This window comes from Pristis pectinata, chromosome 7 (assembly GCF_009764475.1).
Source record: "Pristis pectinata isolate sPriPec2 chromosome 7, sPriPec2.1.pri, whole genome shotgun sequence".
Lineage (NCBI taxonomy): Eukaryota > Metazoa > Chordata > Chondrichthyes > Rhinopristiformes > Pristidae > Pristis > Pristis pectinata.
This window is the reverse complement of record NC_067411.1, coordinates 2,048,818-2,073,982: the sequence shown is the minus strand read 5'-3', so window position 1 is coordinate 2,073,982 and position 25,165 is coordinate 2,048,818. Positions and strand designations below refer to the sequence as shown.

Genomic DNA, 25,165 nt, shown 5'->3' with positions numbered 1-25,165 from the left:
CCCGACTAATGAAGGCTAACACACTATACGCCTTCTTAACAGCCCTATTGACCTGCACGGCAACCTTGAGGAATCTATGGAAGTGGACCCCAAGATCCCTCTGTTCCTCCACACTGCTGAGTTCTGCCATTAACCTTGTATTCTGCCTTCAAATTCGATCTTTTGAAGTGTATCACTTCACACTTAGCCGGGTTGAACTCCATCTGCCACTTCTCAGCCCAGCTCTGCATTCTATCAATATCCTGTTGTAATCTACAGCAACCTTCTGCACTATCCACGAAACCACCAACCTTTGTGTCATCTGCAAACTTAGTAACCCACCCTTCCACATCCTCATCCAAGTCACTTATAAAAATCACAAAGAGCAGGGGTCCCAGAACAGATCCCTGTGGAACACCACTGGTCACCAACCTCCAGCCAGAATGCGCTCCATCTACCACTACTCTGTGCCTTCCATGAGCGAGCCAATTCTGAATCCACACAGCCAGGTTTCCCTGGATCCCATGCCTCCTGACTTTCTGAATGAGCCTTCCAAGAGGAGCCTTATCAAACCCCTTATTAAAATCCATGTAAACCACATCCACTGCTCTACCTTCATCAATGTGCTTTGTCACATCCTCAAAGAATTCAATCAGGCTTGTAAACACGACCTGCCCCTCACAAAGCCATGCTGACTGTCCCTAATCAGCCTATGCTTCTCCAAATGCCCATAAATCCTGTCTCTAAGAATCTTCTCCAGTAATTTGCCCACCATTGAAGAAAGACTCACTGGTCTGTAATTCCCAGGGTTATCCCTACTCCCTTTCTTAAACGAACAACATTTGCCACCCTCCAGTCATCTGGCACTAATCCTGTGTTCAGTGAGGATGCAAAGATCGTCGCCAAAGGTGCAGCAATCTCTTCCCTTGCTTCCCCTAATAACCTTGGATATATCCTGTCCAGCCCTGGTGACTTATCTATACTAATGTTTTTCAAACGTTACAGCACATCCTCTTTCCTCACGTCAACATGCCCTAGTGTATCAGCCTGTTGTACTCGCCAAGGTCTTCTCATGCCCCCTTCTAGCTCTCCTAAGTCCATTCTTAAGCTCCCTCCTGGCTACCTTGTAACTCAGAGCCCTGTCTGATCCATGCTTTCTAAACCTCAGGTAGGCTTTTTTCTTCCTCTTGACAAGATATTCTACATCTCTTGTCAATCACAGTTTCTTCACTGTACCATCCTAACCCTGCCTCAATGAGACAAACCTATCAGAACTCCCTAAACAACCTCCACGTTTCCTCTGTGCACTTCCCCAAGAACATCTGTTCCCAATTTACACTCCCAAGTTCCTGCCTAATAGCATCATAATTCCCCCTCCCCCAATTAAATACTTTCCCATATCGACTGCTCCTTTCCCCCTCCAAGGCTGTGGTAAAGGTCAAGGAGTTATGGTCACTGCCTCCAAAATGCTCTCCCACCGAGAGATCTGAAACCTGATCAGGCTCATTGAAGTCAGAAACAGGAAGGGAACGATCACTCTATTGGGAGTATGCTACAGACCCCCCAATAGCAGCAGAGATGCTGAGGGGCAGATCAGGAGGCAGATTTTGGAGAGGTGCAAAAACAACAGGGTTGTTGTCATGGGTGGTTTCAACTTCCCTAATATTGATTGGCACCTCCTTAGTAAAGGGGATAAATGGGACGGAATTTGTTCAGTGTGTCCAGGAAGGATTCCTGACACAGTATGTGGGCAGGCCGACTAGAGGAGAGGCCATTCTGGACCTGGTACTAGGCAATGAGCCTGATCAGATGTCAGATCTCTCAGTGGGTGAGCATTTCGGAGACAGACCACAACTCCCTGACCTTACCCTTGCCTTGGAGAGGGACAGTAGCAGACGGTATGGGAACATATTTAATTTGGAGAGGGGGAATTATGATACTCTTAGGCAGGAACTTGGGAGTGTAAATTGGGAGCAGATGTACTCAGGGAGATGCATAATGGAACTGGAGGTTGTTTAGAGATCACTTACATGGGGTTCTGGATAGGTTTGGCCAACTGAGGCAGGAAAATTATGGTTGGGTGAAGGAACCATGGTTGACAAGATGTGGAATATCTAGTGAAGAGGAAGAAAGAAGCTTACTTCAGGCTTTGGAAGCAAGGATCAGACAGCGCTCTAGAGAGTTGCAAGGTAGCCAGGAAGGAGCTTAAGAATGGACGGGAGAGCTGGAAGGGGGCATGAGAAGGCCTTACTGAGTAGGATTAAAGAAAACCCCAAGTTCTACTCGTATGCGAAGAAGAGATGAATGACTAGAGTGAAGGTAGGACGATAGGAGAGGAAACATGTGCCTGGAGTCAGAGGAGGTACGGGAGGTCCTCAATGAATACTTTGCTTCAGTACTCACCTGTGAGAGAGACCTTGACGTTTGTGAGGACAGTGTAAAACAGGCTGATAAGTTTGAACATGTCGATGTTAAGAAGGAGAATGTGCTGAAATGTTTTAAAAACATTAAGATAGATGAGTCCCCGGGGCTACAGGGGATATCCCAGGATACTATGGGAAGCGAGGGAAGAGATTTCTGAGCTCTTGGCGATGATCCTTGCGTCCTCACTGGCTGCAGGAGTTGTACCAGATGATTGGATGGTGGCAAATGTTATTCCTTTGTTCAAGAAAGGGAGTAGGGATAACTCTGGGAATTATAGACCAGTGAGTCTTACTTCAGTGGTAGGCAAATTATTGGAAAAGATTCTTAGAGACAGGATTTATGACCATTTGGAGAAGCATAGTCATAGGGATAGTCAGCATGGCTTTGTGAAGGGTAGGTCGTGCCTTGTGAGCCTGATTGAATTTTTTGAGAATGTGACAAAGCACATTGAGGGTAGAGCAGTGGATGTGGTGTATATGGACTTTAGTAAGGCATTTGATAAGGTTCCCCATGATACGGTTATTCAGAAGGTTAGGAGGCACGGGATCCAGGGAAACTAGGCTGTGTGGATTTGGAATTGGCTTGCCCACAGAAGGCAAAGGTGGTTGTAGATAGAACGTATTTTGCCTGGAGGTTGGTAACCAGTGGTGTCCCACAGGAATCTGTTCTGGGACCCTGGCCTTTGTGATTTTTATAAATGACTTGGGTGAGAGAAGGGGTGGGTTAGTAGGTTTGCAGATGACACGAAGGTTGGTGGTGTTGTGGATAGTGTAGAAGGTTGTTGAGGGTTAGAGCAGGACATTAATAATATGCAAAGCTGGGCTGAGAAGTGACAGATGGAGTTCAACCCAGAAAAGTGTGAAGTGATACACTTTGGAAGGTCAAATTTGAAGGCAGAATACAGGGTTAATGGCAGGATTCTTATCAGTGTGGAGGAACAGGGGATCTTGGGGTCCAAGTCCATAGATCCTTCAAAGTTGCCGTGCAAGTTGATTGGGTTATTAAGAAGGCATATGGCATGTTGGCCTTCAATAGTCGGGGTATTGAGTTCAAGAGCTGCAAGGTAATGTTACAGTTCTATAAAAACCCTGGTTAGACCACGCTTAGAATATTATGTTCAGTTCTGGTCACCTCACTATAGGATGTGGAAGCTTTAGAAAGGGTGCAGAAGAGATTTACCAGAATGCTACCTGGATTGGAGAGTATGTCTTATGAGGATAGGTTAAGTGAGCTAGGGCTTTTCTCTTTGGAGCGGAGGAGAATAAGAGGTGACCTGATGGTGGTGTACAAGATGATAAGACTCATAGACTGAGTGGACAGTCAGAGACTTTTTCCTAGGGCAGAAATGGCTAACACAAGGGGCATAATTTAAGGTGATTGGTGGAAAGTACAGGGGGGATATCAGAGGCGAGTTTTTTTTACTTAGAGTGGTGGGTGCATGGATTGCGCTGCCAGGGGTGCTGGTAGAGGCAGATACATTAGGGACATTTAAGAGACTCTTAGATAGGCACATGGATGATGGAAAAATGGAGGGGTATGTGGGAGGGAATTGTTCGATTGATCTTAGAATAGGTTAAAAGGTCAGCACAACATCGTGGGCCAAAGGGCCTGTACTGTGCTGTAATGTTCTATGAAATCAGAGGGACAAAAAGGGGGCATGAGATAGCTTTGGCAGAAAAGATGAAGGAGAATCCAAAGAGATTTTAAGTATACTAAGAGAAAAAGAGTAACCAGAGAGAGAATAGGGCCCTTCAAGTACCAAAGTGGACATCTTTGTGTGGAGTGGCAGGAGATGGGCGAAGTCTTTAATAGATATATCTCTTCTGCTTTTACTGTGGAGAAGGACATACAGACTTTGGAAATTGAGATATTGATTGCGATGTCTTAGGGATAGTCCACATTAGAGCAAAGGAGGTACTGCACATCTTAAAAGTGTATGAAGGTAGATGAATCTCCAGGGCCTGATCTAAGAAAGTGTGGCAAGCTAGAGAACAAATTGTGCGAGTCTTGTATCATTGTTAATGGCAGGTGAAGTTCTAGAACACCGGAGAGTGGCTGATGTTGTGCCTTTATTTAAGAAGGTCTGCAAAGAAAACCCTGGGAACTATAGACCAGTAAGCCTAATATCTGTAGTAAGTAAGTTATTGGAGGGGATTCTGAGGGATAAGGTATACAAGCATTTGGAAAGATAGGGATTGATTAGGGATAGTCAGCATGGCTTTATGTGCAGGAGATCATGTCTCTCAAATTTGATTTGAGTTTTTTGAAGAGGTAAGAGGTCAATGAGGGCAGGGCAGTAGGGTTGAAAAGTCTTTATGCACTTCAGTAAGGTGTTTAAGGTTCCACAGGGTAGGCTGCTATGGAAAGTTAGATCGCATGGGATCCAGGGTAAGCTAGCTAATTGGATACACAATTGGCTGGATAGTAGGAAGCAAAAGGTGATGGTGGAAGGTTGTTTTTTTGGACTGGAGGCCCATGACTAGTGGTATTCCCCAGGGTTGGTGCTGGGCCCATTGCTATTTGTCATCTTTATAAATGATTTGCATGAGAATATACTACCATGGGGCAGGCACAGTAGTGTAGCGGTTAGCGTAACGCTATTACAGCGCCAGCAACTCAGGTTCAATTCCGGCCGCTGTCGGTAAGGAGTTTGTATGTTCTCCCTGTGTCTGCATGGGTTTCCTCCGGGTGCTCCGGTTTCCTCCCACATTCCCAAGACATACAGTTTAGAAAGTTGTGGGCATGCTGTGATGGCGCTGGAAGCGTGGCGACACTTGAGGGCTGCTCCCAGAACACTCCATGCAAAAAAAAAGATTCATTTCACTGTGTGTTTCGATGTACATGTGACTAATAAAGATATCTTTTATCTTATATCTTACAAGGCAAGTTTAGTAAATTTGCAGATAACACTAAAATTGGTGGTGTCGTTGACAATGAAGATGGTTTTCAGGATTTGCAGAGGGATCTTGATCAGCTGGGTCAGTGGGCCGAGGAAAGGAGTTTAATTCAGGTGTGAGGTGTTACATTTTGGGAAAACAAATGAGGGTAGGACTTTCACAGTGAACAGTAAGGCCTTTGAGAGTGTTGTAGAACAGGGGGAGCGAGGAGTACAAGTACATGGTTCCCTGAAGGCGGCATCACAGGTAGACAGTGGTAAAGAAGGCTTTTGGCACAGTGGCCTTCAAGAGTCAGGGCATTGAGTATAGAAGTTGGAATGTTATGTTGCAGTTGTGCAAGTTATTGGTGAGACCACATTTGGAATATTGTGTTCAGTTTTGGTCACCCTGCTGCATTAAGCTGGAAAGAGTGCAGAAAAGATTTACGAGGATATTGCCAGTTTAAACCAGTCCCACCTGCCTGCACATGTTGGTCTTGGTTTATTATTGTCACTTGTACCAAGGTACAGTGAAAAACTTGTCTTGCATACTGATCGTACAGGTCAATTCATTACACAGTGCAGTTATATTGGATTAGTACAAAGTGCATTGATGTAGTACAGGTAAAAATGATAACAGTACAGAGTAAAGTGTCACAGCTACAGAGAAAGTGCAGTGCAATAAGGTGCAAAGTCCCAACAAGGTAGATCGTGAGGTCATAGTCCATCTCATCGTATAAAGGAACCGTTCAATAGTCTTATCCCCTGCCTGCTCAGTGACTTAAACGTTGCTATCATATCTGCTTCCACCACCTCCACCAGCAGCATGCTCCAGGCACCTACCACTCTGCTCCTTTGAAATCTCCTTTGAACTTGCCCACTCTCACCTTAAAACCACGTCTCTAGTATTTAACATTTCCACTCTGAGGAAAATGGCTATCTGCCTACCTATGCCTCTTGTCATCTTGTATAGTTCGGGTCACCCCATATGCTCCGATGTTGAAGTGAAAGCAATCTAAGTTGTGTGAACTCTCCTTATAGCTGATACACTCTAATTCTTGGTGATCCTCTTCTGAACCATCTCCAAACCCTCCATATCCTTCCTGTAATGTGGTAACCAGAACTGCCCACCATACTTCAAATATGTCCTAACCAAAGTTTTATACAGCTACAACATTACTTGCCAACTTTTATACTTAATGCCCTGACCAATGAAAGCAAACTGCAATGTCAAGCCAGAGGACTACAGGCCAATGAGCCTGACATCAATGGTGGGAAAGTTACTGGAAGGGATTCTGAGGGACAGAATCTACCAGCATTTAGAAAGACAAGGACTGATAAAGGGTGATCAGCATGGCTTTGTGTGTAGGAAATCATGTTTTGCATTTTTGATTGAGATTTTTGAAGAGGTAATGAAGGAGATTGACAAGGGAAGGGCAGTAGACATTGTCTACGTAGACTTTAGCAAGGCCTTTGACAAGGTCCCACATGGTATGTCTGGAAGGTCAAATCACATGGGATCTAGGGTGGGTTGGCCAATTGGATACAAAATTGGTGCGGTGGAAAGAGATGAGGGGTAGTGGAGGGTTGCAGTTCACATTGGAGGCCTGTAACCAGAGGGGTGCCACAGGGATAAGTGCAAGTTGCACTGTCATCTGCTAATGATTGGGATGACAGTGTTGTTAACGAGGTTAGTAAGTTTGCAGATGACACCAAAATTGGTGGTGGAGTGGGCAGTGAAGATATGATTATGACAGGATCCAGATGAACTGGGGAAGTGGGTCAAGGAATGGCAGATGGAATTTAACTCTGACAAGTGCGAGGTGTTGCATTTTGGTAAGTCAAATGAGGGCAGGACTTGCACAGTGAAGGTCAGAACCCTGGGAGTGTTGTAGAACAGGTAGACCTAGGGCAATGCTACATAGTTCCCTGAAAGTGGTGACACAGGTAGACAGGGTGGTGAAGAAGGCATCTGGCATGCTTGTCTTCATTGATCAGGACATTGAGTACAGGAATTGGGATGTCATGTTGCAACTGTATAAGTCATTAGTGAGATCACACTTGGCGTATTTATGCACAGTTTTAGCCATCCAGCTACAGGAAGGATGTCATACACAAACCGTGCAGAAAGGATTCATGAGGATGTTACTGGGACTGGACGGCTTAAGTAATAAGGAAAGGCTGGATTGGCTGGGACTTTGTTCCCTCGAGCGTATGAGGCTGATGGGTGACCTCAAAGGTATACAAAATCATGAAGGTCATGGATAAGGTAAGTGGCCTACACACAGGGCATGGGAGTCTAAAGTTGTAGATTTAAGATGAGAGGGGAGGTATTTAAAAGGGACCTGAGGGGCATTCTTTTTTCACTTAGGGTGGTGGCTGTATGGAAGCCATAGAGCTGGGTACAATTGCAATTTTTAGAAGACATTTGGTCAGGCACGTGGATAGAAAAAGGTCTAGAGTCCATCACAGGCTCATCACATCTTCAAGGTACATTACATCAGGAAGGCTAACAGTATCATTAAGGATGCCTGCCACCTGGCCATTCCCTTTTCTTTCTTCTATCTTCTGGGAGAAGATACAGGAGCTTGAAAGCCTGGATGATTGGACTCAAGAACAGCTTCTTCCCTATTGCTATCAGACTTCTGAACCAATCAACCTCTTTCACATCCCCTGCCCAGTGATGCTGCCATGTTCTTGAACTCTTAATTCTACCTCTTTTGTTATTGTCACTTTAGCAATTTATTTTGCACCGTTTCAGATTACACTACTATACTTTGAACTTCTATTTTGCACTTGTCACTGTATTTATTATTACTATGTCTACTGTCTGATCACATGAATAAGGAATTTCGTTGCCCCCAGTGTATATGACAATAAACTAATCTGAATCGAAATCTAGGGGACATGAGCCAAACACTGGTAAATGAGGCTAGCACAGATAGACATCTTGGTTGGTATGGACGACTTGGGCTGTAAGGCCTGTTTCCATATTGTATGACTATGCCTCTATGCCTTATGTCTTCTTTACCACCCTATCTACTTGTGTTGCCACTTCCAGGGAGCTATGGAGTTGCACCTGAAGATCCTCTGTGCATCAATGCTCCTAAGGGTCCTGCCATTTACTGTATACTTTGCTCTTGCATTTGACCTCCCAAGTGCTACACCTCACTTGTCTGGATTAACCTCCATCTGCCATTTCTCTGCCCATATTTCCAACTGATCCATATCCTGCTGTATCCTTTGACAACCTTTTTCACTCTCTACAACTCTGCCTATTTTTGTGTTATCTGCAAACTTACTAATCATTTTTGTCCAATTCATTTTATATGTATCACAAACAACAAAGGTCCCAGCACTGCTCCCTGTGGAAAAACACTTGTAACAGACCTCCAATCAGAATAACACTCCACCACTGCCATCTGTTTTCTTTGGCTAAGCTGATTTTGAATCTAATCTGCCAAGTCACCATGGATTCCATATGCCTCAATCTTCTAAATCAGCAGACCATAAGGGGCCTTGTTGATTGCTTAAGTCCATGTAGACAACATCCATTGCCCTACTCTCATCAATCATCTTTGTCACCCCCTCAAAAATCTCCAAGTTTGTAACACATGACCTCCCCCACATATATTGACTATCCCAAATAAGTCTATGCTTTGCCAGCTGTAAATAAATCCTATGCCTAAGAATCTTCTCCAGTAATTTCCCTACCACTGATGTCAGAGTCACTGGCCAATAATTTGCTGGATTGCCCCTATTGCCCTTCTTAAACATTGGCTATTCTCCAGATCTTTGGGATACAAGGTCTCTGTCAAGGCCCCAGCAATCTCCTCTCTTGTCTCTCAATAACCTGGGATATCGTCATTTCTGTTTCATTATTTAATGGGGATGTCACTAGCAAACCATCAACTGGTAAATTCCACAGCAAATTTTTAGCCACTTTCCTCACTTTCCATTTGTACATTCCTCGCTTTTGAGCTCCAGCCATCCAAACCATCAGGATTTCTGAATGTTTGGATTGCAGATTATCAGAATTTTTCTGTAATTTGCCCACATTTTGTTGGAAGTAAGGAAGAGTTTGAGGTTCAGTAATCCTTATGCATGACATTTACCTTTGCTGATCTTTTTTGTAATCTCACAGTACTTCCATCACTTCCAGGCATACAATTTATTAAAAACATTAATTTAAGAAAAATGTGTTATGACTGTATGAACCAGACCCGATTAAGCTTCATGAACAATGAAGGCAATTGAGATCAATTTCAGTTATGTTGTCAAGAACTGGTAGTATATCATTTCTGATAAATGAGTCATGGTGATGCATACTTTTCCCTGCCTATGTAAATTTAGTTCAGTATGTCAGAGCTCTGAGAAAAATTGGTGGAAGCTAGTTGGCTAAATTCCACATATCTGCATGGGATTACAATAACTAGATTTGCAAAAGAAATTAGGACAGACCTTTATTTGTTGTGAGTCATTAAAAATTCATGCATCATTTTCATGTTATCACACATACTGCTCGGGAATTGAGTGGTAAACAATGCCCTCAACTCTATCGACAATAATGGAATCTTGCTTGACTTTGCACCCTCACTGAAGAACTGGATTCATGCAGATGTATTTCACTGCATATAAAATATAAAACAGAAAATATAAAAACTATTGCATGGTCTCCTTGTACACTAAGATGGACCCTTTGACCTCACAAGCTACCTCACAAGTCATGGCCTTGCGCCTTATTGTCTGCCTGCACAGCACTTTCTCTGTAACTTTAACACTTTATTCTTCATTCTGTTATTGCTTTTCCCTTGTGCTACCTCACTGTACTGATGTAATAAAATGATCTGTATGGATGGCATGCAAAACAAAGTTTTTCACTGTACCTTGGTACATGTGACAATAATAAACCAATTTATCAAACTCAGACTATAAGTAGTTGAACTGTTTAAATGTTGCTGTGCAAGTTCTTCTGCCTAATTGCATACATATTCTAAGAGTGTTGCAATCTTTCTTCTTGTCATAGCATGATGGTTTGTTCATTATGGCAATTAATAATGACTCTATTACATAGGAAAGGCTCCTGAGAACTCTACAGTGAGGAATCATGGTATCTGTAGAATAATAGTCTACTTGTTCAAGGTTATTGTCATAAGCATACATAGACAGTATAAGTGGCATGAAAATTAGCTTTTTGCAGCAGTACATTACAAACATGACACTAACTGCTAACTGCTATACTACTGTGCCTGCCCTTGACACAATGATGTGCCAAATCTCCTTAAACTTGTAAGAAAGAAGAGATTCTGGTGCGCCTTCTTCATGGTTGTGTCTATTTGCTGGGTCCGGGATGGATCCTCTGAAATGATGACACCTAGTAACTTGAAGTTGCTCACCCTTTGCATCACAGACTCTTCAATGGGGACTGGTGCGTGTTTGCCTGGCTTCCCGTTCCTAAAGTCCACAGTCAGTTCCTTGGTTTTGCTGACGTTGAGTGGACGGTTGTTAAGACATCACTCAACCAGCTGACCTATCTCACTCCTATACGCCTCCTCATCACCATCCCTGATTCTGCCAACAACAGTGGTGTCATCGGCAAATTTGTAGGTGGTGTTGGAGCTATGCTTAGCCACACAGTTGTAGGTGTAGAGGGAGTAGAGCAGGGGGCTAAGCACACAGCCCTGTGGTGTGCCTGTGTTGATGTTCAGTGAGGAGGCGATGAGGTTTCTGATTTGTCCTGGTTGTGGTTTCCCAGTAAGGAAGTCAAGGATCCAATTGCAGAGGGAGGTACAGGAGCCCAGGTCTTGGAGCTTGATGATACATTTTGAGGGGATGATGGTGTTTAATGCTGAGCTTCAGTCAATGAACAACAGCCTGATGTACGTGTTCCGGTTGTCCAAGTGGTCCAGAGCAGAGTGGAGAGCCAGTGAGATAGCGTCTGCTGTAGACCTGTTGTGGCGATAGGGGAATTGAAGCAGGTCCGCGTCCTTACTGAGGTAGGAGTTGATTCAAACCATAACCAATCTTCATTGCACTTATTTATTTATATGTTAAATGTAAGGAGTGGTTATGATCTGAAAAGCTGGTGGAAATAGAATCAATCAAGGTTTTCCAAAGAGATTTGGATTGGCACTTGAGGAAAGATAATTTGCAGGACTATGAGGAGAGAGTGCGGGAACAGGACTGGATTACTGGACAAAGAGCTGGTACAGATTCAATGAGCTAAATTGCCTCTTTCTGTGGCATAGTAATTCCACACTTTTAAGATTCTATCAGAAATTTACTCAGCTTGCTGATCATTTCCAATTTGTATTTAAGCTCCTGTTTTATGAAGTAGTTAATGTTATTACTTTTGCCAGGAAAGTGTTGTGCAGTGGGCAAACAGTCTCATTCGAGGTCTGTTAACTTTGGGGTTGACTTTATACTCACAGTTGGCTACTTCCAAATGCTTCATGCCTCTTAAAGTTAGTCTCGTCACCCTGTATCAACAAGCAAATACTTTTCATTTATATAGTACCTTTAAAAGAGTTCTCCAGAATTCTTAAGTGCAGTATTTATCTCACAAGCAGATTATTGGAGGCAGTTTGTGCATAGGTCTCAGATCTATTCTTAATTAAGATACACAATTTTATGCCACTGTTACCTTTTAAATATTTCTTTACTTGCCTTAGAAAATATGCGAAATTCAGGGGAGAAACAGTCTTTTGGAAATTCAGCTGGAGGAAGCAAATCGTTTGGTGAAACTGACACAAACTAAAGAAAACTGTTTGAAAGAAGGTAACTAGAGGTGGATTAATGGAAATGCTTAATTTATTTGTCTGAAACCTTTTCTTGAATTTTCCCTCGGGTTTCTTTGTAGGTGCAATTGAATAATTCTTTCGTGACATTTACAACAAAACCGCTTAAAACTCATCTGATTAAAGGTAATATGGGTTGAGTCCTGGGTACCGCACATATCAGATGTATGTGAGATATAGCTAGTAACTCTGATCACAAATGTAAAAAGGTGTCCAGTAAGTTCAGAATGGAAAAACACAAAAAGTCCCAATAATCAATAGAATCTTAGAATATCAGACAACACATTGCAATTACAGAGGCACATAGAAATGAGATGCTGGATAGGTAAATGTTAATTGCCCAACTATAATTACCCTTGAGTAGATTGTGTTGCTTTCTTGAAACACTGAATAGGAGATGGCCCTCTCTGAACACTTCCTTCTGAAGCTCTCTAATCATATCCCACTTTCTCCTCCCAGCCCCTCCTTTTTGTCTAGCCCTGTAAAAAAAAAAGCTGTCACCCAATTTATTTCTACTACACTTTCAAAGTCTCCACTGTATAATCTTTGGGCCTGCAATTTTCCATTTAACGTGAAATTTCTGCTCAACCATGTGTTTCTTAATATCCTTAACTATTTCTGGCCACCGGTCTCCCAGCCATCTCAACATTTATTAAAACTCAGTCATCATCTTAGTATCACCTGTGCCTTTGTTACCTCCAGCAATGACAATTGCAAAACATTCTTCCAACCTCTCTTGCTTTACCCTACATAAGCTTGAAAACGTTTAGGTAGTCCATTTATCTATCACCCATGCTCTGGTTGATATACATTGGCTCCCTGTTGAAAATTGCTTTGATTTTAAAATTCTTATCCTTTTTTTTCAAATCCCTTCAGGGCTTCAACCCCATTAATCTCTGCAACCCATCCCAGCCCTATCACCCTCCAAGATATATATCTTAATCCAATTTGGTCATGGTCATCAATGAATTTATTTGTTCCTCCACTGGCATCAAAGGCTACAGAAGGCAAGGCTGAAAGCCTTGCAAATCGTTCCCTAGGTCATTCTGCCTATTTCCACCTTTAAGATGCTCCTTCAAATTAATCTCTAAATTTTGGAATTGGTCATTAGGTGGCATAGCATTGAATTTTGTTTGACAATGTTTCAATGGAGCATGTTGAGATGTTTTATAATAAAGGCACAGTATAAATGGAAGTTATGTTGAATGTTAATGGTGAATTTGCCAATGTAGGGAACTGCTTGTGAAACTACACCGAGAGTCAGTCATACAGTACAGAAACAGGCCCTTTGTCCCACCATGTCCATGCTGCCCATTGTATTTACCTACACTAATCTCATTTACCTACATTTGGTTCATAATCTTCTAGGCCTTGACAATTCAAATGCTTGTCTAGATGCATCTTGTTGTGAACGTGTCCACCTCCAACACCCACTCAGCCAGATTCCAATCATTTTCCATGTAAAAAAAACCCTCTGATCCCCTTTAAAAATCCTACCACTCACCTTAAACCTATTCCCTTAGACATTCCCACCATGGGAAAAAGATTTTTACTATCTAACCTATCTATCCCCCTCATAACTTTATATACCTCTATCAGGTTACCCTTCAGCCTCCTCTGCTCCAGGGAAAACAAACCCTGATTATCCAATCTCTGGCCCCAATCCAGGAAGCATCCCAGTGAACCTCCTGTTCACCCTCTCAGCACAATCGCATCCTTCTTGAATGGAGAGTTTGTTTTTCTAACCCATGCTGTCCCATCTTTTTATTTGATGTCAATGTAGGGAGAGTTTTATTCTTAATCCAAATCACACAATATACTTTCTCTGAGAAAGTTTTATGGGACATTGTCAAGAGATTTGTATCTAATCCATGTTGTGGTGGCAGTGGGATTTATAGACAGTAGATTTCAGAGGAAATTTTATTTGTATTGTATGTGAGATGAATGGGTAACTGTCGCATCCAGATCTCTCGGTGACTGAGTTGAGATGAGTCAGATGGATACATTTTCGAGGAAAGTAGATAAGTACATGGGAGAGAAAGGGGTAGAAGGATTAAACTGACAGGGTTTTCCGTCTGGAGTATAATCACTAGTACAGACATTAGATGGGCTGTTCCTTGAGATGTATATTCAATGCAATTACCAGCATTCAGCCTTCACCTTACTACCATTAAAAAAATTACCGGAAGAGTAAAAAGGAAAAGAAAAATGATTGTAGATTGATGAACAGGCAGGTTTAGTCAGGCAGAACAGTAAAGCTATTAGTTGTACTTAACCCCAATGATCTGAGCCAATTTTTGTAGATTGCTTTGAGACTTGTACTTGAGTGAGTGTACAGCCTGTTCCTGATTAGAAAATGCAAAACCTGGAACATCTTGTTTTTCACAGATTGTTTTAGGATAGTTCATGGCAAGCTAGAACAGGCTCTGCTTACAGGTGTGAACTTCCATACACCTCACTATCCAACATAAATACTATAACATATTGTAAAATAAAGAACAAGAAGCATGCTGTGTCAATGGTCGTGTCTCATCACTCCCCTTGCCCTCTTTATACTGGCCATCTCCCCTCTCCACTCTCAGACCTGAAACGTTGACGATTCCTTTCCTCCCACAGATGCTGCTCGACCTGCTGAGTTCCTCCAGCAGATTGTTTGTTGCTCCAGCTCTAGCATCTGCAGTCTCTTGTGTTGCCAGAAATATACAGTGAATTATCAACATCTGAAGAAAGACAAACTCAGAAATTCCTTGCTAGGACATGGAATGCTGAATATATTTATCAGGTCAAATAGTATCTTGAAGAAACAAAATTAATATTTCCAGTCATTGACCTTTCATCAAAGCTAGAAAAGTCAGAAATCAAGATTTTTTTTTAGAAGTTGCAGACATTGAGGTGGGTGGGGGTGGGAGCGTGGGAGAGGTGCAGGGATAGGCTATATAACAGAGGGGAGACTAAGAGAGGGTAAATGATACAAATGGCAGTGATATCACCAAGGTTGCCTACCTCTGCCACTTCCTCTGGCAGCTCGTTCCATATATTCATCACTGTCTGTATTAAAAACTTACCCCTTAAATCTTTTTTGAATCTTTCCCTGTCACCTTAAACCTATGCCCTCTAGTTTTAGACTCCCCTACCCTGGGAAAAAACCTGTGAGTATCTACCCTCTATAAGGTCACCCCTCAGTCTCCTTTGCTTCAAGGAAAGCAGTCTCTCCATAACTCCAGTCCCAGCAACATCCTTGTGAACCTTTTCTGTACCCTCTCTAGCTTAATCACATCCTTCCTATAGCATGGCCCAGAACTACACAATATTCCAAGTTAGTCTAACCAATGTTCTATACAACTGTAACATAACATTCTAATGCTTGTACCCAATAAGGGCAAGTGTGCCCTTCTTCACCACCCTGTCTACTTATGTCTCAAATCCTCTAGTAATCATACCATTTGCCTTCCTAACTGCTTGTTGCACCTGAACACTTGTTTTCAACAACTGGTGTACAAGGAAACCCAGGTCTCATTTCATTTTCCCTTCTACCGGTTGATCACCATTCAGATAATAGTCTTTCTTCTTGTTTTTAGAATTAAAGTGGATAATCTCACATTTATCCATGTAGAACTGCATCTGCTTTACAGTTGCCCAATCACCCAGTTTGTCTGGATTACACTGGAGCTGTTTAGCATCCTGCTCACAGCTCACATTTCCTCCCTCCATCTTTGTGTTGTCCAAAAACTTGAAAGTGTTACATTTAATTCCCTCATCCAAATTCTTTATATATATAATGCGACTCACTGGGACCCCAATCACTGATTGCAGCAGCACCCCACTAGTCACTGCTTGGCACTTGGAAAAAAATTCTGCTTTTTGTCAACCAGTTCTCGGACCATGCCATGACGTAGAACAGTGCAACACAGGAACAGGCCCTTCAGCCCACGATGACTCTGCTGAACACGAGCCAAATTAAACTAAATCTCTTCTGCCTGTACATGATCTATATCCCTCCACTCCCTGCATATTCACGTGTCTGTCTAAGTACCTCTTAAATGTCACTATTGTATCTGCTTCCACCACCACTCCTGGCAGTGTGTTGCAGGCACCCACTGCTCTCTGCCATATGTGCTGTAGGAAATTTGGCAGCCAATTTGTAACCACTCCTGATAACCAGATAAGTTTTAGTGAGATTGGTTTTGGACAAACAATTAGCTGGGACATGGGAGGAACTTTCCTTCTTTCCTTCAACCTGCGGGTGTGGGACCTTTTAAAGGAGGGAAAACTTCAGCACGATGTACACACTTGAAACAATAGAAGAATGGGGAATCAAGAACCAGAGGGAACAGGTTTAAGGTGAGGGGGGAGAGATTTAACAGGAACCCAAGGGGCAACATTTTCACCCAGAGGGTGGTCAGTATTTGGAATGAGCTGTTAGAGGAAGTGGTTGAAGCAGGTACATTAACAACATTCAAAAGGCACTTGGACAGATACATGGGTAGGAAAGGTTTAGAGGAATATGAGCCAAACGCGGGCAAATGGGACTAGCTTAGATGGGCATCTTGGTTGGGCCAAAGGGTCTGTTTCCATGCTGTATGACTTTATGTTATACTAACTTTGGACTAATGATCCAGAGTTTGAATCCATTGTTGTTCCAAGCAGGGAAAATGGGGAATTGAAATGGATTAGTATCAATTAATCTGATCAGTATCAGTCAGGGTGACAATGAAACTATCAAAATATCAGGATATTGTAAAAAGTATATTAGGGAAAGGAGTCTTCTCTTCTTAACTGGCCTGTCCCAAATGTTACTCCAAATCTACTGCAATGTGGTTGATCCTTAACTACCTCCTGAAATTTTGAACAGAACAGTACATCACTAGAGCAGGCCCTTCGGCCCATGATATCTTATCAAAATGCTCAGTTGTTGGCATGTCACCACATTCTCGAGCAATTAGGAAGGTATATTAAATGCTGGCCTTACCAGCAATGGCGATTGGTGATACCAAGGGATCAAATGCTGAAAGATAAACTTTGGAGCTTCTCTTAATTAAGTTGCGGCACTAGTGCTTAGAAATTCATTCTTAAGCAACCAGCAGGAAGAAAGGAATGACAAAGCCCCTGACCTGGTGGTCTGCATCTTGAAGTCAAAAAGAATGGCTGTGGAGATAAGTGGGTGCATTAGCCATGGTATGCTAGAGTTCCCTAGGTTCTGGAAAGGTCCTAGCAGATTTGAAAACTGTAATGTAACCCCTATACAAGATAGCAGAGGGACAGAAAGCAGTTAACTAAAGGCATGGTGGCACAGCTAGTAGAATTCCAGTGACCCAGGTTCTGACCTCCAGTGTTGTATATGTGGAGTTTTCCGTGTGGAAGCTTGGTTTTCCTCTGTTACTCCAGTTTCCTCCCACATTCCAAGGATATGTGGGTTGGTAGGTTGCTTGGGTCATTGTAAATTGCCCTGCTGTGTATATGAATGGTAGATTCTGGAAGGGATTTGATGAAAATGTGAGGAAAACAGAATGGGATTAGTGTGGGATTAATGTAAATGCGTGCTTGACTCTATGACGGTTAGCATGACGTGTCATTGAGAAACCTGGTCAGACCCCACTTGGAGTACTGTGCTCAGTTCTGGTCGCCTCACCACAGGAAGGATGTGGAAGCCATAGAAAGGATGCAGAGGAGATTTACAAGGATGTTGCCTGGATTGCAGAGCATGCCTTATGAAAGCAGGTTGAGTGAACTCGGACTTTTCTCCTTGGAGCGATGGAGGATGAGGGGGGACCTGATAGAGGTGTATAAGATGATGAGAGGCATTGATCATGTGGATAGTCAGAGGCTTTTTCCCAGGACTGAAATGGTTGCCACAAGAGGACACAGGTTTAAGGTGCTGGGGAGTAGATATAGAAGAGATGTCAGGGGTAAGTTTTTTACTCAGAGAGTGGTGAGTGCATGGAATGGGCTGCCGGAAACGGTGGTGGAGGCGGATACGATAGGGTCTTTCAAGAGACTTTTAGATAGGTATATGGAGCTGAGTGAAATAGAGGGTTATGGGTAAGCCTAGTAATTTCTGGAGTAGGGACATGTTCGGCACAGATTTGTGGGCCGAAGGGCCTGAATTGTGCTGTAGGTTTTCTATGTTCTAGATGCTAGAATCCATTATTAAAAATATAGTAATGTAGCGGTTGCTACCGCGGAATAAAACAAGACTCTACTCGGAGGATTGCCAAACAGAACTGGTTTATTTTCCCGCCTTGCGCGGGCCCTTTAAGGGAGAATTTTCCTGCCCAAAACAACCGGCAATGACGTAAGTCCTACGTCATCAGGACTTTCCCGCGTGCGGGTTCTCCCCGTCGCTTGGAAAGACGAGGCCCGCCGCCATCTTGGGCCTCGTCGCTCTGACGCCGCGCGACCCGACTGCCGAGCCGGTTCGCCCGACTAGACGGTGAGTCGCCACACAACCTCCCCCAGAACCGGCGAGACAGTCCCCAAGGTCTGTGGGCTGTGCCAGCTGCCGGTTAGGGGGGTGGCCTCTGCGTCGCGGCGTGGCAACCTCGACAGGCTGTTGCAGATCCAAATGGGCCGGTTTGAGGCGGTCCGCCGTGAAAACCTGTTCCCTGCCTCCAATGTCCAAAATAAAAGTGGATCTGTTATTCCGTATGACTCGGAACGGTCCCTCATATGGTCGTTGCAATGGCGCCCGAGGTGTGCCCCTGCGAACAAAAACAAACTTACAGTCCCGTAGTTCCTTGGGCTGGCAGGATGGGGCTTGACCGTGCCGTGAGGTGGGAATCGGGGCCAAGGCGCCAAGCTTCTCGCGCAGTCTTTGTAGGACTGCTGGGGGTTGTTCCCCTTGGTCCCGAAGGGCAGGTATGAAATCCCCGGGGACAACTAGTGGTGCCCCGTATACAAGCTCAGCTGACGAAGTGCGGAGGTCTTCTTTGGGGGCAGTGCGTATGCCGAGCAGGACCCAAGGCAGCTCGTCAACCCAGTTAGGACCCTTCAGGCGGGCCATCAAGGCCGATTTCAGATGGCGGTGAAAACGTTCCACCAACCCGTTTGATTGAGGATGGTAGGCCGTGGTGGTGTGCAGCTGCATCCCTAGCAGGTTCGCTAATGCAGCCCAGAGACTGGAAGTGAATTGGGTGCCTCTGTCTGAAGTGATGTGGGCCGGAACACCAAAACGTGAGACCCAAGTTGTGAGCAGCGCCCGGGCGCAGGAATCTGTTGTGATGTCAGCCAGGGGGGTTGCCTCAGGCCACCTCGTGAACCGGTCCACGATGGTAAGGAGGTACCGGGCTCCTCTTGAAACCGGCAGAGGGCCCACGAGTTCGACGTGTATGTGGTCGAACCTCCTACGGGTAGGCTCGAACTGCTGTGGTGGGACCTTGGTGTGTCGCTGGATTTTTGACGTCTGGCAGTGCGGACAAGTCCTGGCCCACTCACTGACCTGTTTGCGCAGGCCATGCTAGACAAACTTGCTGGCGACCAGTCGGACAGTAGATCTGATGGACGGGTGCGTCAACCCATGTACCGAGTCAAAAACGCGTCTCCGCCAGGCTGCAGGGACTATAGGGCGGGGCTGACCAGTCGCAACGTCGCAAAGTAGGGTCTGCTGACCTGGACCAACCAAGAAATCTCGGAGCTGCAGACCCGAGACTGCGGTTCTGTAGCTGGGCAGTTCGTCGTCGGCTTGCTGTGCGTCAGCTAGGGCCGTGTAGTCGACACCCAAGGATAGGTTGTGGATGGTTGGTCTGGAAAGTGCATCAGCAACGACATTATCCTTTCCGGAGACATGTTGGATGTCAGTGGGGAGCTGTTCGAGGAAGGCCTGTTCGAACATCAGGCATGGCTTGTGTCCCTTGGCCAATGCCAGCATCTCATTCATTAGGGCAGATGGGGATCTGTCCCCCAGGCCATCCAGATGAAGCAGGCGGGCGGCGCGCTCATGACGGGAGAGGCCGAAGGTCCGGATCAAAAGGTCTTTGAAAGCCGGGTACTTATCTTCCTCCGGAGGCGACTGGATGAAGTCTCCAACCTGGGCGGCTGTCTCCTGGTCCAGAGAGCTAACCACATGGTAGTACTTCGTGGAGTCGGAGGTGATCTGCCGAAGGTGGAATTGCGCTTCGGCCTGGTCAAACCAGACACTGGGCCGAAGTGTCCAAAAGGTGGGCAGCTTGAGGGCCACTGCGTTGGCTGCTGCGCTGTCGTCCATTTTGCGGGTCCAAAAGCCGTTTGGACCGTCGGGGTCACCAATGTAGCGGTTGCTACCGCGGAATAAAACAAGACTCGGAGGATTGCCGAACAGAACTGGTTTATTTTCCCGCCTTGCGCGGGCCCTTTAAGGGAGAATGTTCCCGCCCAAAACAACCGGCAATGACGTAAGTCCTACGTCATCAGGACTTTCCCGCGCGCGGGTTCTCCCCGTCGCTTGGAAAGATGAGGCCCGCCGCCATCTTGGGCCTCGTCGCTCCGACACCGCGCGACCCGACTGCCGAGCCGGTTTGCCCGACTAGACGGTGAGTCGCCACAGTAAGAAGATATTTAGACAATTGATGTGTAATTGAGCGGATTGAACATTGTTTTCTGTATGGGAAGTCAAGTTTGACAAATTTATTTGAGTTCTTTGGAAATGTATTGATTAGGGTAGATAAAGGAGAACCTATAGACGTAGTGTATTGGATTTTCAGAAGGCATTCAATAAGTGTAACATAAAATTAATGGCACACACAGAAATAAATGAATACAAACTCATAGCCACTGGAGAGATGTGGTTATTAAGTGACCAAAGTTCGGAAGTAAATTAGGAATTAAAGATTTATTGTACTTCACTTATGAAGTAAATTTCTGTTCACTTCAGTGGAACTGAATTTTGAAAGTGGAGTGGAAAGTGCATACATTACCACAGCACATTCAGTGCTTCTGAATTTCCAAGCTACTATAATTTATTAATCCTACACAAATTTACATTTCTGTAGTTTCAGGACACAACAAAGTGCAGCCAGTGCAGTGTGGTCGCTATCACAGCATAGGAAACCTGGCAGACAATTGGCACACAACATAGTCCCACAAACAGCAGTGTGATAATAACTGCCTTAAAGATGTTGGTTGAAGACTGACTATTGGTCAGGACAATGGGAGAATTCCTCGTCACCAGCCTCCCCACCACTTTGAGTAAGACTATGGCATCTTAAAAGTACACTTAAATAGGGCAGGCAAGGCCTTGGTTTAAGGTATTCAAGGGGCATGGGAACCAGGCAGAGAGGTGGAGTTGTGGTCAAGATCAGGTCAGCATAATCTTACTGGCTGACAAAGGCTCGAGGAACTGTATGGAGTATACAGGTTTCTGTTTCTTGTGTTCTTATATTCTCTAACATGGCATCTGAAAGCTGAGACTTCCACATATATTTTGGCATTATGCACTGTAATTCTATAGTTCATTACAAATTACTTTCCAACAGAATAGATTGCACTTATCTGCATGCTCCTGCTGCACAAAATAATACATTAGTTACTTCTGCCATGAGCAGTATTTTGGCAGAGGTAAAAGAAATTACAGATTTTTTTCCATTCTCTACATTGCCTGGTATGCTCAAGATGAAAATAACTTTTTTTTGGAAGCTTGATGATTAAAATTATGATTCTTGCTTTTGCTTTTATTCTTTCCAGAAAGAGTTGATTGTCACTAATTTGTGACTTATTGGTTCTTTGCACTAGAACACTACTTTGCCTTTGAGTCTAAATATTCCCTGCTGCAACAAACAACTGACATACTACTTACTGGCTCTCTCTGTTGTGTCTTTAGAGTTCAACTGTTTCAGGTAATGATTCAGCTATTCAAAGAGTCATAGAGGAATGCAGCACAGATACAGGCCCTTCAGCCCATCATGTCTGTGCTGACCATCAAGTACTTACCTATACTAGAATCAGAATCAGATTTATTATCACTGACATATGACATGAAATTTGTTGTTTTGCAGCAGCAGTGCAGTGCAAAGACAAAATTTTCAACATCTGCAGTTTTTTTTTGATTTTCACCATTTACCAATACCACCTACTCAGGCTATGTGTTCAGATTTCAACCATACTCTGGGTGAAATTGTTCTTCCTCAGATCCACTCTAAACCTTATATCTCTCTTCTCTCCTCTTCCATCGGGTAGAAGATACAGGAGCCTGAGGGCACGTACCATCAGACTTAAGGACAGCTTCTATCCCACTGTGATAAGACTATTGAACGGTTCCCTTGTACAATGAGATGGACTATGACCTCACGATCTACCTTGTTGTGACCTTGCACCTTATTGCACTGCACTTTCTCTGTAGCTGTGACACTTTACTCTGTTCTGTTTCTGTTTTTTACCTGTACTGCATCAATGCACTTTGTACTAATTCAATGTAACTGCACTGTGTAATGAATTGACCTGTACGATAGGTATGCAAGACAAGCTTTTCACTGTACCTTGGTACAAGTGACAATAATAAACCAATACCAATCCCTAAATTTATACCTTCTAGTTTTATGGGAAAAAATTCTTGATATCTACCCATCCGTAGCCTGGTTTTGTATACCTCTATCAGAATCCCCCTGTAGCCTCCTCCACTCCAAGGAATAAAACCCATGACTATTAAGTGTTTCTTCATAACTGAAACGTTCCGTCCCAGGCAACATCCTGGTGAATATCCTCCACAGCCTCCCCAGTGTAATCACGTCCTTCCCATAGTGTGGCAATCAGAATTACTCATAGTACTCCAGCTGTGGCCAAACCAGTGTTTTATAAAGTTTTACCATAATCTCCCTGCTCTTATATTCTGCGCCATGGTTAATGAGAGTAAGTATCCTATAGACCTTCTTCACCACCATTCCACCTGTGCTGCCGCCTTCAGAGACTCCTGAACTTGTACACCAAGGTCCCTCTATTCTTCAATATTCCCTAGGGTTCTACCATTCATGTGTATGCCCAACCCTTAGTCCTCCAAAAGTGCATCATCTTGCACTTATCAAGATTAAATTCCATTTGCCCATCTTAGCAACTGATCAATGTCATCCTGTAGCCTGGGACTATCCTCATTATCAACAATACTTTCAATTCTTGTGCCATCTGCTAACTTAGTATCAATCTTCACATCCAAATAGTCAATGTATATAACAAACATTAAGAGTCCTAGTACCAATTCCTGTGGTTCACCACTGGTCACAGGCTTCCAATCACAAAAACAACCCTCCACCGTCACCCTCTGCCTCCTAGTACCAAGCCAAGTTTGGATCCAATTTGGCAACTTGCCCTGGATCCCATGGGCTCCAACATTTTGGACCAGTTGCCACATGGGGCTGAAATTCATGTAGTTGATAATTCATGTTGATAAAGTTCATCAATCACACTCCCCTCATCAATGTATTTTGTTACCTCTTTGAAAAATCCAATCAAATTGGTCAGACCATATCTCCTTCTTACAAAACAATGCTGACTACCTTTGGTATTTCCCTGACCTTCCAAGTATAGATTAATTCTGTCCCACTAAATTTTTTTCCGATAACTTTGCTACCATAACTTTTGTATAGTGTGGCACAATGATACAGTTGGTAGAGCTGCTGTCCTGCAGCACCAGAAACCTGGGTTCATTTCCAAACTTGAGTGCTGCCTGCGTGGGGTTTGCATGTTCTTCCTGTGACCCTGTGGGTTTCCTCTGGGTGCTCCAGTTTCCTCCCACATCCCAGAAATATGTGGGTTGGTAGGTCAAATGGCTGCTGTAAATTGTCCCTCGTGTGTAGCTGAGTGGTAGAGTCTGGATGACAGGCAGGTTGACATCTTACACCTCTCCTCAGTCCACCAATCACCTTGACTCCTGTCTCCCCGCTCCCACTCCTCTTTATACTGGCCATCTCGCCTCTCCACTCTCAGTCCTGATGCAGGGTTTCGACTTGAAACATTGACAATTGCTTCCCCCCCACAGATGCTGCTCGACCCGCTGAGTTCCTCCAGCAGATTGTGTGTTGCTCCAGATTCCAGCATCTGCAGTCTCTTGCCTGGATTGGAGGACTTTAGTTAAGGGAAGAGATTGGATAGGCTGGGTTTGTTTTCCCTGGAATGAAGGAGGCTGAAGGGTGAGCTGATGAAGATTATGAGAGAGTATAAAGTCAAAATCTTTTTTCGATGGTAGGGGTATCAAAAACAAGATGCTAGGAGGGAATTGTAAAGGGGATGTGAAGAGTAAGTTGGTAAGTTGAATGGTGATATCTGCAATTCGCTGCCAGGGGAGGTGTTGGAATGAGATACAATGACTATGTTAAAGAGGCATTTAGACACACGCTTAAATAGGCAAGGCATACAAGGATACGGACCTCATGCAGGCTAATGGATTCATGTAGATGGGGAAAAATGTTGGCATGAACGTGGCGGACTAAAGGCCCATTTCTGTGCTGTACGATTCTATGACTATGTGTAAGAGGAGCTGTCTCCTCTGTTCAGGAATGGTCAATTAATACTGGCAATGCCATCAATGAATAATTTACAAACAAACAAAAAAAAGGCCGGTATTCGGAATAGTTGTGAACAATGTCATAATTGTGACAGAATAGGAAACTCGTATTTTTGTACTACTTGTAAAGGAGCAACCTATTACTTCCCTCACTTTCATGGTTAAATATCCTTTTGGTTCCACATTTTATGCTATTATTGTCAATATTCCTATTTTTATCTTGAAGAGTAATTTGGTTGAGTGAGTACCATAGAACCATACAGCACAAAACAGGCCCTTCGGCCCACCACGTTCTGCCATCCATCAAACCACCCTCACACTACCTAACCCCTTCCTCCTGCTTATCCCTCCATCTCACATTCCTCCTGCATATCCCTCCATCTCACATTCCTCCATATGCCTATCCGACAAGCTCTTGAACCTGTCCAATGTATCTGCCTCCACCACCACCCCAGGCAGTGCATTCCATGCACCAACCACTCTCTGGGTGAAAAACCTCCCCCTGACATCTCTCCTGAACCTCCCACCCATAACCTTAAAGCCATGCCCTCTCGTCTTGAGCATTGGTGCCCTGGCAAGGAGGCGCTGACTGTCTACTCTATCTATTCCTCTCAATATTTTATATAC

At 44.0% G+C, this 25,165-nt stretch overlaps 1 protein-coding gene across 1 annotated transcript in view; it reads left to right on the top strand.

Annotated features, from left to right (window-relative positions):
- Positions 1-25,165, top strand: part of LOC127572475 (coiled-coil domain-containing protein 152-like) — an 87,615-nt gene that overhangs the window by 6,612 nt on the left and 55,838 nt on the right. The window contains exon 3 of the mRNA XM_052019797.1: positions 11,950-12,055. Coding sequence (XP_051875757.1) covers positions 11,950-12,055 — 106 coding nt within the window. The remainder of the gene's footprint in view (positions 1-11,949; positions 12,056-25,165) is intronic.